This window comes from Motacilla alba, chromosome 5 (assembly GCF_015832195.1).
Source record: "Motacilla alba alba isolate MOTALB_02 chromosome 5, Motacilla_alba_V1.0_pri, whole genome shotgun sequence".
Classification (NCBI taxonomy): domain Eukaryota; kingdom Metazoa; phylum Chordata; class Aves; order Passeriformes; family Motacillidae; genus Motacilla; species Motacilla alba.
The window spans coordinates 39867415-39883231 of NC_052020.1; the positions used below are offsets into that span (position 1 = coordinate 39867415).

Consider the following 15817-nt stretch of genomic DNA (forward strand, 5'->3'; position numbering starts at 1 on the left):
GTGCTTATCCTTTGCCCCACAGTGTGTAGGTAGAAGTCTGGGAATATAAATTAGGAGTGTAAGCTCTCACTTTTCAGTTCAGCGGACTTACAGCATCTCATTAATGGGCATTTGACAGCTTGACAAATATTTAGACCTGTATTGTTGCTTTTGTACCTTGTGTGTACGAACTGTAGTAGATTTTTTAAAAAGTGCTCCTTAAATAGCAAGTGGACAGTCAAATCTAAATGTTCTTGGTTTGTATTCTAGTGCAACCCTCGGAGATACTTATTGCTCCTCTGATGGGTGTCATCTAGATTTGTCTGTAGAGAAGTATTAGCACTACCTCCACCAGCAGAACCTACCTGCCTGGCAGTAGGACATGCAAGGTATGATCTGAACATCCTTACAGTGCTGGCCAGCTATCCTGTGGGATGTGTACTAGCACAGCCTTGTGTCGTGTTGCAGGCTGATGACCGTCATCCCCACAGTGCCTTTGGAAGAGGCACTAGTCTGTCTGAGTGGAATGCAGCCACCTTGCCTATGGTTACAACGCCAAATGGGCTGATTCAGCCCAAGTGGTTGATGGCTAATGACTTATGTTTTTTGTTGGTGTTAACCATTCCCCTTGACCAGTCACTTTAGTGAGTATCCTCACGAAATGAGCCACTAGAAACAAAGTAGCATCTCAAGGTGGTATTGTTGCCTAGCTCCTTCTGCCTCATTAGCAAGGCAGGGCCCACTGGGTGCTACATCATCCGTGGTTAAGTGGACTTCTGTATCTGAAGCAGTGACAGTCTTTCCCACTGTCTTCCTTCTCTTCTTTTTCTGTCTAACTTCTTGGTACTCTGGGAAAGCAATAGGTTTAACAAAGAGAAGTGCTGTCCCCAGACTGTATGGCTCCCAGGACAAACCTGGTAGCGACAGCTTCTGGAAGTATACTGCCAAATGTTGAGGGGCAAGGTCTAAAAGATAAGTTGAGCACTACTGAGTTCAGCTGACTGGAAATGTTTAATGGAAGATTGCTATGTTCAACAGAGGAACAGAGAGGGGAGGCATTGGTAGTCATTAATCACCACTAAAATAAAGGTTTTATAGAGATTAGCAAAAGACCAATACTGTATTTTCTTTTGTAAGCAATGCGGAGACCAAGAGGACCTGTTGCTAGGAGGCTGCAGCACCAAAGTCACCCTCCAACCACATGGGACTGAGATTTGAGTTTGCCTTAACAATGAAACTGAAAAGCAATCCTTTCTACTGCTGCCATAGGAACAGTGAAGCTGGCAACACATGACTATGAAGGATGAAGGTATTTTTGCTGAAATCCAGTGACACATGTTCAGGTCTGTCAGGAGAAGATTTTACTGCTCCCCACAACTGCCTTTGTGCTGGGATCTCTGAGAAATTTTAAGACTTGTAACTCATTCAACAAGACCTTTTCAGAGATGTCCAGGGGCTTGTACTTCCACACATGAGAAAGATTGCTGTCTTTTGGAATACATAGAGCAGCACAACAGAATTAGAACTGAGATGGTGAAACTTCTCCTTTCCTTTGCAAGGAAGAGCTTTTTATATGGTAACCAGCATCTGTCTCTTCATGACTGGCTACTCTCTTGACACTCTATGTTCATATATTGTGTAGGTATGGTCCTGAGTAGCACTGCCTCTTCTAAGTGATGCTTTGTGGTAGAAGCAAGGATTATTTTTCTTGTTATTTTTCTCTTTATTTTTTTTTGAAAATGTACTGCAAAAACTTGATGATTCCTGGTGTGTAGGCATAGTGTTTGAATGTCAATGACTTGTAAACAGAACAGTGGTTTCCTAATGCACTTTACTTGAAGGTGTCTGAATGCAATGCAGATATGTAACTCATGATGGTACTTAAAAGTATGTTAAGCTTGGGATGGGGTTTGTTGGCAAAGCTGTCTAATCAAATAATCTGCCACAGCAATTTGCTTTTGTCCAACAAGTGAAATAAATGTTATTCAAGTAATAAATAAACTCAAGAGGGAGCTGTGTAAAAAATCTGTATTGTTCTTCAAACACTCAAGTTAGTAGAGAACAAATCTTAAAAAAGGTCATGTACTTAACTGAGCTGTTGGGAGATTGAGAGCAGAGGAGAGCTGAGGTTGTGCTGCTGATACAGCATATCAGAATGAAGCTGGCCTGTCATGTGTGGTTCTAGCCAAAACCTGTAGTCCATTACTGTTAGAAACTGGAGTATTCTGAGGCTGGAGATGATGACCAGAAGAGCAATCCTGATCATCTGATATCTCTGCTTTTTCCAGACAGAAACTATATCAAGTTTGCTAATGTCACTTGGGACCTGTTAAACACTTTTGTATAGATCCACTGTTGGTGAGCTCCTCTGCATTTGGCCTGACTGACCTGGTGAAGTCAATAGTCTTCTATCAACTGTGCCCAGATGAGGCCAGATGGAGGTTCCTGCAGGGAAAGGAAGATCTTTCTCCTTGCTTTCTTCATCCCTTACACCCTGGGAAGAAAAGTCCTTTCACTGCTTTTCTTCTTTATAACCACCTACTTCATGATCTAAAATAACTCTGTTACCTACCCAGAGAACCCAGCTGAGAGGAACCCGCACACTTACCCACCGTATTTTGTCACATCATTGTATTCAAACTGCAGCCACCTCATTGCTGTTGCTGGGAAATAAGTTATCTTGCATGTGTTTCCATCACAGACTTGGAAAAATTACCCTTTGCCCTCACTGCCTGACCCTAAGTAGGCATACTTTCTTACCAATAGTAACTCTGAACAATTTTGGTACTTTAAGCCTCACTCCTTTTCTGGCTTGAGATACTCAGCACTATCAATGCACATGCCAAAAGTGTTTTCATTTTTGGCATGCAGCATAAGAGTAAGTAACCATTATTTCTCCTGACAAGACAGGTACTTGTTTTGATTGGTCCAGTGAGTAAGCTGATACTATGAATATTAGGGTCCTAGGGTGATTAGAATGGATGGGCTTGGAGCGCATGGACTTGGAGAGAAAACCTGCAAATCATCTCTCCTCAAATCAGAGCAATGAACAAGCACCCCCTGTTCTACTGACCATCCTTCTTGGCCTTCTGCAATACCAGACTTGAAGCTAGTGTACTTGAACCTAGTGTAATTTTAGGAAAGCTAAAATTGAAAAGATGCTCTTTGACTTTATGTCCCATCTGACAGGACGAGCCACCATACTAGGAAGGCCACACTTGCAATGGAGGATTTGCAACAGCTAAGCAGAGGTACAGATTCCTTGATGCCTTGTGTTCTCTCCTTCCTCCTGGTAGCTGAGCAAATAGCCCAGCTACTTCCCCGTGGACACCTAGGGTCACGGAGGGGGAAGGATTAACTTCTGCTTCACTGGAATTGAAAGAGTATAGGAAGTAGCAGTTACTGTGCTAGTAAATGATGTGTAGGTGTGAGTGTGAATAAAAATCCCTTTCCAGTCAAGGTCCTGGCTATGTTCTGCCCGAGCACAGTAACCCAGCTGAGGATTAGTGTAACATATCATGGAAAAAAGATCATCAACATATCCAAATTTGGAGCTGGATCTCAGCTTTCCATTGAAGTCTTCAAAGTCTACAAGATCAACCTACCTCTCTTTTTACCTGTCTTTTCTGAGGAAGGTTTCTGTCCACTTAGTTAAACAACAGTTAGGCAGAGACTGAGTAAGAAGTAGGTTGCCAAAACATGAAAGAAGATACACTGCTGTGTTTCTGGGCAAGTAGGATACAAGTTCTTATTGAATACCCCAGCTAACTGATGATGCAAGGAAGAGCAGGTCTAATTCCAGCTGTATAATTTCCTCTCCTGCCTCTCTATGTTTCTTATTACAAATTCTTCCATAATCTGAAAAGAAATGTCTCTCTTCTGATCGTCTTTATTCTTTCCCATTTCATAAAATACTCTGCACCTGCCTCTTACTCTGATGCTCTGTTTTAATTTTACAAAAGTTAGATTTCCTTTGCCTGGTCTGTCTTTGGACATGGGTGTCTCTGCAGTGAACTTTCATTTAAGATGCCAGCAGGAACATGTTCTGCTGTAGAACTGAGTCCTGCTATTAACACTGCAAAGACAAAAACGGGTATACAACCACACAGAACATCACTGGCCATATATGAAAAAAAAAGAAGTTATAAATGGTTATTAAAAGAAAGCCTTGACTTTTCATTGGCAATGTAGAGACTATGTTTATCTTAACTCAGGGCTCCTAACACTATTGGGAGCACTGTGTCACACTGTAGCCAGAGCTCCTAACACCATATCTAAGCACAGATTTTAAGGTCACAGTTTTGGGACAGAGAATTCTCATTTAAAGCAGGACAGTAAGGCTTAACACACTTCTATTCAGACTGTTGAGCTACAGAATCTGCTCAGACTGATCTGAGGCAAGCCACACGGCCTCTTTATGTTAGGATTTGGCAGTCTATAAGTTATGAATTATAACACATTCTAAAGACTAGGTAACGTTTGAAGCATCTAAGAATGTTCAGATGGGTGTTCATTGTTTGAAAGTCACAATATGAAAACTATTTTCTGTTTAAATAGATGTTCAGAGAGCTTCATCATGATACCTTTAGGTGGAAGTATATTGTTTGCAAGGCCAATTTGATCTTTACAGAAAAAAAATCTATTGGAGTTTGGTTGAAGAGAAGACACTGCCTTTGGTGGGGAGAACAAACTGTTTTGTTTGGGTGAGTAAGAGAAAATAGAATAGAGCCCTAAATAAAGAAGACTGGTCTGTAAGAGCCTACCAGCCTTTAGGGACCTGAGTTTAAAGTAGCTAAGTTTCTCTTTCGGGCCACTAGCCCTGCAAAGCAAAGGGATCAGGGCATGTAACAGTGACTTGTGTGAAGTTAGGCAGTTCTATTGGCCTCAAAGGTGTGAAAGGCTTGTCTTCTGAATTCAACCCAATGACCCCTCTGTAACTTAAATGAGACACAGGCTGGGAAAGATTTCTTGTCATCAGTCTCCTCTTTCCCCAGCAGACAAGATAAAAAAGTGTATACACAAGACTGCTCAGCCCAGTTCAGGTCTCCTAATTATTATCTTTTTTTTGCCCTGTACAGACAGCATTTCACTCACTTCCTTGTGCAAATACAATAACAGAGCCTTCATAAAGGGGAAAAAAATTATCCCAAACCCTAAAAGTAACTAGATCCCTTCCTCTTCTGCATTTTCCTTAAAAAAAAATAATACCTTATCAACAAGTGAAATCAAGTTTGTTTGGCATGATTTCCAGATTACTCCTGTATTAGACCAAATGAAATTTCTGTCAATCAATCAGTCAATTTACTGGAAAGTTGATAATTATTCCATGATAAAAGTTTTTTAAAAAGTAAAATATTAGTTTATCAAAACCAGATTAGTCCTTAAAGGCCGGAGAAAAGTCTTCAAAGAAAGCTTCTATCCATTTTATCTTGGACGAGCCAGGAAAATTAGAGACATATATCACAATTCTTTTCTTTTTTTCTCTTTTCTTTTCCTTTTTCTTTTCTTTTCTATTTTCTCTTCTCTTCTCTTCTCTTCTCTTCTCTTCTCTTCTCTTCTCTTCTCTTCTCTTCTCTTCTCTTCTTTCTCTTCTCTTTCTCTTCTCTTTCCATATCGCATGTCTCAAAGAACCAATACTGCCTATCACTCCATCAGCCTGTAGTGCTCTGATTGTGATCTGTCCAAGGCTAATATTGATGGAACATTGTTGCTCTGCATTGGGACAGCGTCTGAGGAGAACAGGTGACCTCAAAAGCTAGAGGCTGCCTTATGAAAGTCATCCCAAAGGGTGGCACTTACCAGAGCACCTCTGGGTAGGCTCTGCTCAGTGGCCAGAGACAGAGTTGGCCGGGATGGTTCCCTGCCCCTCCTGCAGTGAGAGAACAGCAGTTCCAGGGGAGGGTTTGGTCAGGGCAGCAAACAAAGGCTGTGCTCACTAACCAAGCCTGGTGCTTCTGTTCCATGGTTAGTTTTGCCTTGGATTTACCCTAACAGAGCTCTTTTTCTTCCAGATTACCAGCTTAATCTTACAGTCTTTTCTAACTTCATCCTGGAACTGTTTTAAAACCCACACATATCTGAAGGATAGCCATGTTGAGATTGGTGTTTCCGTCTTTATTCTTTGGGGGAAAAGAAATTGGCCTCAAATCTGTGAGAAGAGCTCAGCTGTGTGTGGAGGTTTGAAAAGGATAAAGCCTTCTGAAGTTCCAAAATCAGCTTGCAGGACTCTTGTTCTTTTTCTTAGGGAATTCAGGTTAGCAGATCAAGCCCAGCCAGCAGAGACTATTCCTTTCTGTCCTTCTCAGAAAGGAAGGGTCAGACCTCTGCACAGGTTACTCTCAAGGCAGAGGAAGCTCAATTTGTCCATTTGCACTGGAAGAAGAGATTAATATTACGTTTCTGCACCACTCTGCAAATGCCTACCTCACCCAGGTAGTCCTCTGTCAGCAACAGCCCATTTCCAGCGTACAAACCCACTATTGTACTGTTTATATCAGCTAATTCAGCTCTGTGGACCTTGTGCCAGGCAATCTCATGGCTCCCTGCATGCATCACCTCAGCCTGGATAAAAGTTAAAGAGCAAAATTGAAACATCAGCTATTGGGAGAGCAGGAGCTGCCTGCCAAGCCATTCCCACTCTGGCCTCCCATTCACTGAGAGCCTACACCAGAGTTGATCTCTGCACAGTCAGGATCCAGTCAGGGTGTACTTTTCTGAAGAAAATTGTTTTCTGTCAAAATCAGCTCACTGCAAACACCCTGACTGCTCTTCAACTGTAGTCTGCCTAAACCCTGACCCTGTGTGCCTCCTCCTGCCTCTCACCCTACTGCGTAACCGGAATCTTCATTATGGGGCAATTAAATCAGCAGGCAGTCCCTCTCTGCCTCAGCTTTCTGTTGGAAACACAAAGGTGCTGGTTTTGTCCTTGCCTCTACTTGGTCAGGTGTTCTCCGAGGTTGTTAGTGAGATTCCTTACGACCTTGGGTCCTGCTAATGCTAATGCCTTATTAAAGCTTGTCTCTTGTCTCTGCAACATTTAAAGCACCTTAGAGTTTCTGCTGTAATAATATATCACTGAAGTGTACAAAGGTATATGTATATATGTTTCATTTGTATGAATTCTGGTTGAGGAAAAATGTATAATCTGAATTGTGCCACCTGCAACATTCAGGTAATCTGATTCTGCTGTACTCTTAAAACAGGATACATCTTCTCTCTGTCTCCATTTTTTAAACTAACCTGTTTTCTGTGCTGTCTTCATACCATAAAAGACCTCTGTCTTGACATCCTTTAAAGGTAGGTGATCAGAATCACATAACTTGTCCTCACATGGCCTGGGGACAAGTTAGGGCACACCATTATTTCATATGCATTTAAGATCTCTGGTAGAGGAGATAGTTACACTGGCTTTGAATTTGCACATTCCTCTTTTCCAAATATTCTCGAGTTTCTACAAATACTGATTGTATGAAAAGTTGTAGCCTCATTTATCCTGTGTTTATTGCTTAGAGCTGAGCCACATTGCATTTTCTTTTATTCTGTATTATCTCCATAATCCAAAAAGCTCTAGTCTGCCCTTCGCTTCTCCTGGTGTTGTACATCTTTGCCTCAAATTAGATTTCGGGATTTTTATTTAGAAATACCCTCCTGATTTCTACTTTTTTAAAAAAAAATTGTTTGCCTGGTAAAGAGCATGAAATTTTTATACAGGTATAGTTGTATATATTTTTTGTTTTTGACAGGCCTCTGGTTTTTGACTACCTCTCAAGGATATTTTGTATACTTGAGCAGCAAACATTTAAACATGAGCTGGAAGCATCGGAGAGATACAAGTGAGGTTTGTGAGTGCAGTTTGAAAGGTAGAGAGTAGGTAGCAAGGGGCAAACAGAACCTTTAGTGCAGCTCCATGTGAGTCAGTCATTTTGTGCAAGACTGCGTGTGGTAGGCACATGCTGCAGAGGTTTGCATGCTTTTGTGGAGAGGGACCTTCAGATAGGTGTTGGTGTGTTGCTGTAAATATGCAGGGAAGTTGTGTGAGTGTGAAAATGCATGCTGGAACTGTGAAAGCACACACACCCTAGCAGCAGTCGGCACATACGCAGAGCTTTGTAAATGTGTCCTTCGTGAAATGAGTTGTATGTGCCAGTTTTGATGTTTGTGAAGACTTCTGAGGGTTTGTAGCTCTGTTTTTTGTGCCCGGGAATGTGTGCTATTATACTGAATGCCTGATTCTGATCTCACGCGCCACGACTTATTCCAGTGTGGTTTCATAAACTGCGCTGAAGTGACATCTGAATTACACTGCTTTGAAACGGGATTCGGGCACTCTTCTGCACACGTTTGTGGCAATGGATATAGATGTGGGAAAATAGACGGTTCCAAGTGCAGCGCTGTGGACGCGCTGAGACGCGGGTCTGCATGTGCACGAAGTGTTTGTGGAGTCGTGTGTTTGCATGTAACAGCGTCCGGGACACGCGTGTTCCAGTGGCAGGCCGGTGCCCTGTGCCGAGCATGTGGGGTGCTGTGTGGGCGCACAGCCGCCCGCCGGCACGCCGTGTCAGCAGCCACGGGGCACCCTTTACCTCAAGTTTCCGCACAACCCTAAACTCTCCAGCCGCTGCTCACAGAGACAGATCGGTGGGGAAGAGGGAAGGGGCGCTGCCGCTGCCACCGCTCCCGCGGTGGGACCGAGCCGGAGCCGCTATCCCGTGTCACCGTGCCACCCGCGCCGCCGTGCCAGGGGCAGCCCGGCTGCCGGCCCGCACTGCGCCCCGCGCCGCCCCGACTCCCGCGGCCCGGACCGGGACTCCCCTCCCCGTCCCGGCGGAGCGCAGCGGTGCCGGGCCGGGGCTGCGCGGTGCCGCCGCCCGCGCTGCGGTGCCGGGTCCGGCGGCCCCCCCGGCCGTGCCTCCCCCAGCCGCCGTCCAAGCCCAGCCCCTGCGCGGGAGCCAATAGCCGCCCTGCCGTCTCCATCCGTCTCCCGGCGTTAAAGCTACAGCGGGGCTCGGGGCGGCGAAATCCCCCGTGGCCGTGTCCTGCGCGCCGCCCGCCTCCTGCCGCCGTCAGTGTGTCCGCACGCGGGTGCGGGAGCGGAGCGGAGCGGCGCTGCCTCCCGCCGCCCCTGCCCCGCCGCCGGGCTCGGGCCGGCTCCTTTTCCCGGTGCTCCCCACCTTCCCAGCCCGCCGCAGTTTAGTTGTTATCTTGTGTTTTTTCTTTCTTTCTTTTTTTTTTTTTTTTCTCCTCCAACTGGGAATGCTCAAACTGGACTGATGGACATTTCCGAGCTGTGCATCTCCGACCCGCTCGGCTACCACAACCAGTGAGTGTGCCGTGCCGGGACCGGGCGGGTCGGGGGCGGGCTGGGAGCGGCGTTGCGTCCCGCTGCGGGTGGGATGGGGTAGCGACCCCGCAGTCCCGCTGCCTCCGTGCCGCAGAGCCGCCGCCGCCCACCCCCGCGGGGCACGGCGTGTGCCGGGTGTCTCGGAGCGGCCGGCCGCGGCCAGGGCAGGGCAGGGCGCACCTCCGCGCCGGCAGGTGCGGAAGAGTCCGCGGAACAGCACTTGGGCGGGGGGGCGGGTAGGCGTGCTGGTGTGTTGCTTTCTTGCCGTGTAACTTCTCCCTCTAATGCTTCATCTCCTAGGAACAGGCAGCTAACAGTGAGCACTGACAGTCCTTTCTGCGCAGTTTTACTTTCCGCCTGTGCTAGGATTTTTATTAGATGAATTACTAGGTGCCTATAAAGACATGCGCGTATAAAATTATACGAACCAAATCCGTTAAAGCACCGTCTTTTATTTTAGAAGTCTGTTTTTCATCTGAAATGCACTATGGAAATTCAGTTTCCCACAGACTACTGTTTTGGATAGCCTGCCCGGGGAAAGAGTGAAGTGAGTCGGAGGGCTGGCAAACAGACATCCCAAGCTGGGACTGGTGGCTGATACCTTAGCACCTGCTCCTGCTCTTTGTATTCCGAAGTGGGCTGTGCCTGGTAATGCTGTGTTTAAAATCACTTTAGCGTGTTAAGTTTGGTTTGATCCTGTTGGGGAAGTTAGGAAACAAGGCAAAACCTTTTCAGCGTTTGCCTCCAGCTGACTGGAACAATTAATTTTAAATGCATTTCTCTGATAAATCACACCCTGAGCAGAGTCCTCTTTTGTGTGTTTGCATGTTAATCCCTGTGTCACCTATGCAGGTTTTCTGTCATCAGAGGTGGGAATTAAGTAATTTTGCCTATTTCATTGCTTTTGTCTTAAGAACACATTGTATTTAGTACAATTAAAATAATTAAAATAATTAAAGTCAAACAAATCATCCACAAATACCCCTCTCTCCTCATTTCAGCTTTTATTTGTCTTTCTGTACCTTGTTTTCTGATATTCCATTTGTCTTTACACTCATTTCTCTTTCCTTTAATCCCCAGCTTCCAGCAGTTTCATTAAAATGAGACTTTGTATTGTTAATAGAAATTAATAATCTAACCCATGTGGTTTTCTTTTCCCCACTGGTGCTACACTTGTGGCTGCTCCACTTTGAATTAAAAATAAACAAACAGTTTCTTAAGGGAAATGTATTCTGTATGCTGCTGGGAGTCTTAATATTAAGGCAAAAATTGAAGATGTATTTACCTTCATAGAAAAAGAAAAGAACAAAATGCCACAAGGAAAACCTAGATCTTCATCACTTATTATATTGTCTCTTAACTTTTTCCTTCTATTTTTTGTACTTTTGGAATTGAGAAAAAGGAACTCAAACAACATGAAAATAGTAAGAAGTAATCTGCATGTTGTGTTGCCATTCACCCTCTTTACTTTTTCATGGGCTTTCAGTCAGCTCTCGAGAATGTCAGGTGCACCTTACCCGTATGCACAACTCCTTGGCTGCTGAGTAGACAGATGAAGGTGGCCCTGGGGGAAGTGCCATTGAGCCCCCATGGCTTTACAGCAGACAGAGAGGAGAGTGCTGCTTTTTGAGATGAGAAACTGTTGGAGAGCTCTTTGTTTTAAGAGGTGCTTGGTTCTGTGTGCCAACTGACCTTCTCTTTAACATTGCTGAGGTTTGGTAAAATAGAGAAATATAATTTAAAATATTTCAACCTCAATTTTTTTCAATGTTTTTAATTTAAAGGAGTATGACGGTGCAGGAAAGTCTGAAAAAAGTTACTGAGAGAAGTAAGATATGAGCAGCTTTAAAAATACAGTATATATAAAGGTATATGTGTAGTGTGTCTGCTACTGATTTGATTTACATTCTGGTTTTATTAAGGCTAGATTTCACATTATATTTCTGTAGCTGAGGTTGAGTTGGCCCATCTATATCTGTTTAACCATCTTTTTCTACCACTGTAACACAGTTACCCTGTGAACATACAAAGTAAATACAGGTGTTGCATTTGTGCCTGTATCCCTAACTAGCGGTGTGAGCATATTATTCTTACTGTACTGATTTATTCTCTTGGCTGCTAGCTATTGAAATGATTTTAAATTATTTTCTTCCCTTTTTTTTTACTAACACTTTTAATTCTGTGGATGGCAATTTTTGTCACATTAAACCTTAAATTAGGAACTAATTTAAAAATATTGCTAACTGCTTCTTCTTGTTTAGTTGCTTGTTAAGCTATAGGAAAAATAATGAGAAAGACTAAAAATGTTGGGAGAGAAGTGGATGTGGTCACTCAATATATGATCCATACAGTTCCCTGGAAACTGTATTTCACCTCATAATTATTGAAACAGAGAGCAAAGGAGCAAGGCAAAGGAGAGGAGAGGTGACTCCTTTCACCTTGGAGTTTGATGAGATCTTAATTTTTGTGACAGTCAGACCCAAAAGGAGTCTGAACAAAACCTAAGCAAAGGAATTCCTTGCCTCTAATTAATTCTTCAGGTTTTGTATTTATCTTGCTCAAGCAGTGAAAATTCCCTTTCCGTTGCCTGTGTATGCTGATCTAAGTGATTACACCAGGAACCTGTGGAAGTTGTGGTTAGCAGGTGTGTGCTTTCTCTCAGTGCAGAATCTTTCAGGGAGAGTAAGAGAATGCTTCTTCCTAATTTTGATCCTCTGTGCATGTACTCTAAGGCCATGTATGTTTTATTTTCTTAAACAGTAATCTACTCTTTAGCAACCGCTTACTACATTTTGGTACTGACCTCTGGGAGAACTGTTCCTGGGGTAGATAATGCAGCTCCAAAACGAAGCTTTTGTATGAATTGGAATTTGTTTAAAGCGTTTTCAAATTAGGAAATTAACAAAGGCAGTGATTTGTACCTGCAGTTTGTCTCTCAGGTGAGGGCATATGGTGAGAATACATTAGTTAAACTGTACTGACAGCGCCTGTCTGCGGTACGGCGGGGAGGGAATGCGTGTGCAGACACCACTGATGTACACTCTGCCATATGAAATATGTCATTATAGTCACATATATGTGTGCATCTGTAAATATTTGTGTGTAGGTATACACACATGCATATTTATGGTCATGTGGAGTACTGGTGTTGTATCTCCCTCATGTGCAAAGCTAAGGCTGTTTCAGTAGAGAGTAGAATACGGCATTTTTACTTTCCCGTATTAACTTCGAAATCCCAGAGAATTTTGTTTTCTGCCTCATTAGAGTTGCCACCAGAAATGTTGACAGCACTTTTGTTGTCTACAAAATTGCCATTTGTCTTTCTTATTAATATTCTACATGACAGACAGAAAGTGACCAAGGAGCCATTACGAAGGTAAAATAAAAATCACTGGCAAATGAGAGCATCCTGCCAGATGCTATGTCTCTTACACTGTTTCCTCTGAGGTAAAAGAAAGACACGTGAGTCACTGATGTAATAAAAATAAAAAATATTTTATGAAGAGAAGGAAAAAGTTGAAAGGAATAAATTATATATTTGATAGAAAGGTGAAATGGTATAATATTGGCATTTTAAGGCAATGAAGGAGCAAATTCCAGACTCTGCAGCAGCAAATTAACAAAGTTGCTGTTGTTGACCCTAATGCATAAACTGAAGTAATGTGACTTGATTTCAGAGGTTACTGGAAATCTCCATATTCTGTGAATGGGAAGAAATCTGAGTCAGAGAAACTGAATGCAGCTGTCTGCTCTGAATATATCTCAGAGGCTGGAATTGGGAGCAGTTGTTAATTGGAGAGAATAGGATGGAGTTGTTTGTTTCGTCGCTGGAATAAACTGAAAAACCTCTATAAGGAATTGGGGTAGTTACTGGGTTTCTGACAAGGTTCCCATTATAAAATGGGGTCTCAGTACACTAAGCTTGGTGAGCGGAGGGTTGATGAGGAAATCAGTACCTTTAGAGTATTTGTATTAACTTTTCCCTCCTCTTCTAATTCCACTTGTAAAAGTAAACATGATCTAATCATTATCAATTATTGAGAAATATGGAAAGATCAATATATTTAAAAAATAGGATTTTTTCATTGTATCGATTTGAAGTGATCAATAAATATTGCATTTAGCCTGAGAGGGAAAAGACTTTGGAGAGATTGCATCAGAGAAAGTTGCTGTGATAGAGGTTTCATATCCCGTTTTCTTCCTCTCCAAGAGAATGTTGCTCTACTCTCTGTGCCCTTTCCGCTGTTATTTCCCAGCCCTGTTTCTGCACTGTCACCACTGCTCTGAATTTCTTTTTGAAAATACCTGTATTCTTCAAAATACTTCAGTTCCATGAGAAGTTTTGTGCATTGTGTCAGTGGGTCTCTTTACAAAATTTTCCATGGCTTGAAGGATACAAATTCTCTTAGGGAACAGAAACAGGGAAAAGGTAAAAAGGTTTAAACCTGAGTGTAGATGAAATTTACGAGTTCTGTCAGGAGCAAGGTAGAATTTCTCCAAAGAGTGTAAAGTGTCTAAGAGAGATTTAATTAAGGAAAGAAATAGTAAAAGTAGAAAAATGTGGTGAGAAATCTGGGATAACAAAGCCAAAATCCTTTCCCCATCTTCTTATTCTAACTTGTGCTCCTTGGTTTAAGAGTTGGGGGTCATAGAGCTGCACATCAGCAATTCCAGTGTAGACTGCAGAGACTAGGAGATTCTTCCCAGTCAGACCTGTTCTTTATTCTGTGGAGCTACTGGCGGTAGCATTACAGCCAGGGAGCACAACAGAATTTTTAGTCTGCGCAGTGTGAGCAAGTAAATATAGCATCTGCCCAGAACCCAGCAGTGAGCGTCTTAGGTAATGTCACTGTAGAAACTGGGGGAAAAAGGGGAAAGATCAGAGTTTCTGTGACAAACTTTGAATCAGAATGGTTGCTTGTTTAGTGAAGGAACTTAATAAAGAAGATATCAGCAGTACATACTTATGGTGACCTTGCCTGAAAACAAAGGAAACACTTGGTTTCTTTCTGTCTTTGCAGTATTAGCTATGTTTGAGTTTTGAATGTAGTCATTTCTACGTAGCTTGCATATGTAAAGTGCTTTGTGCATGTCATTGGGAACGGAACACAATTTAGTATTGTTTCTTAGTAATAGCTAGGGACTTGGTAAGTTTTACTTCTTAGAAATTAAATTGTAATAACTTACTCTTTGCATTTGTTTCTGTCCTTGTTATGCTGCCTCTCTCTAAAGCTTTGCCCTATCTCTTCAGAGCATTAGAGATGCCCACAAAAAATGATGCTTGCAGCTGGAGCACAGTGCACTTTGATTCTTCCAGTGCTTGAGAGTCTGGCTGCTGGCAATGACTGTCCGTGAGGAGAAACATGTCTGCTCAAGGTGGAACACACTGTATAATAATATATTTGTCATGTTTGTAATTGCAAATGTAATTAGCAAACAAGCTCTGGGGGATTGAAGACTTGAAACTTTCACGGCACATCATTTGACCCTATCTTGACTGGACTGGAGCTTATGTGTCACTGTTAACCCTTGCTGTTCTTGCACAGAAATGCTCCTTCTAATGTAACTGCTGCTAAGTTTCCTGTCTTCTCCCTCTCCCTGGCCCCCACCTCGCTCCCTCCCTCACCTCCCCCTTTATTTGGCTGTGAGCAGCATTTTACCTGTATTTGCTTATACCTTCTTTTATTGTGATAGCAAGTGCTTATGTTCCTTCTGTGACACATGCACTAATATTTCCTTTCCTAGCACTTCTGACACAGCCTGGAAAGCATTCTGCAATGCCCTTTGTGAAGAGCACTGTGTACCAGTAAGTGCTTTTGCATACTGAGCTGTTCAGTGCATTCCTATCACCACAGGCAACGTTACTACTCAGTGCCCCTTGCACTTCGCAGAGACAACTTGCGAAAAGCAGGTGGCAAGCTGTTATCACACAACCTGCGATGGCTCTCTGTCCCTGCTGAGCTGGAATTTTCTTGCACTCCCTTTCTGAATGGGGGAGGAATAAATATCTAGCAAATCCTATTCGTTTTATGGAATCCTGGCAAATCACAGTCTAGTCACCCTTAGGATGACTTTTTTTGTCCTACAAAAGATATTCCTGGTCCATCTGGATTCAGTTCATACAGTCAAAAACTTATATGTGCATAGGAAGCAAAAAGGGGCTGCTTCACTTTTTCATATTAATAGTCTCTTTTTTCTGTTTTGTTTTCAAGATAAGACTTAAATTGCAATAAAATTTGTGGTAGGATTGCTCTTGTTTTGGACAGAATTTTATTTATTCTTGCATTTTCCTATATGTGAAAGGAAATCCATTAAATGTAGAGAGCGGTGGCTGGTTTTACACAATTTTTGTAATGACAGTAAGAGCATGTCCAAATATTGTTGCTGTTGAAGGTTTGGAAGGAAAAGGAAACCTGTTCTAGTTTCTTCTTGGTAGGATAAGAGCGTTTGACGAGGACCCCTTCTTTCTGTCCAAATTTTCCTTTTCCATTTCTGGAA

General features: G+C 42.8%; 1 protein-coding gene across 5 annotated transcripts in view; it reads left to right on the forward strand.

Annotated features, from left to right (window-relative positions):
- ESRRB (estrogen related receptor beta) overlaps window positions 1–15817 on the forward strand; it is a 126087-nt gene that overhangs the window by 35853 nt on the left and 74417 nt on the right. The window contains exon 1 of one of the 5 annotated variants that reach the window (XM_038137444.1): window positions 9038–9298. The exons of 3 other annotated variants lie outside the window; for them this stretch is intronic. In XM_038137444.1, the coding sequence (XP_037993372.1) occupies window positions 9249–9298 (50 nt within the window). In that variant the 5' untranslated portion in view covers window positions 9038–9248. Of the gene's footprint in view, window positions 1–9037; window positions 9299–15104; window positions 15126–15817 lie in introns of those variants that run through there. One more of the 5 variants, XM_038137443.1, reaches the window with a different exon arrangement.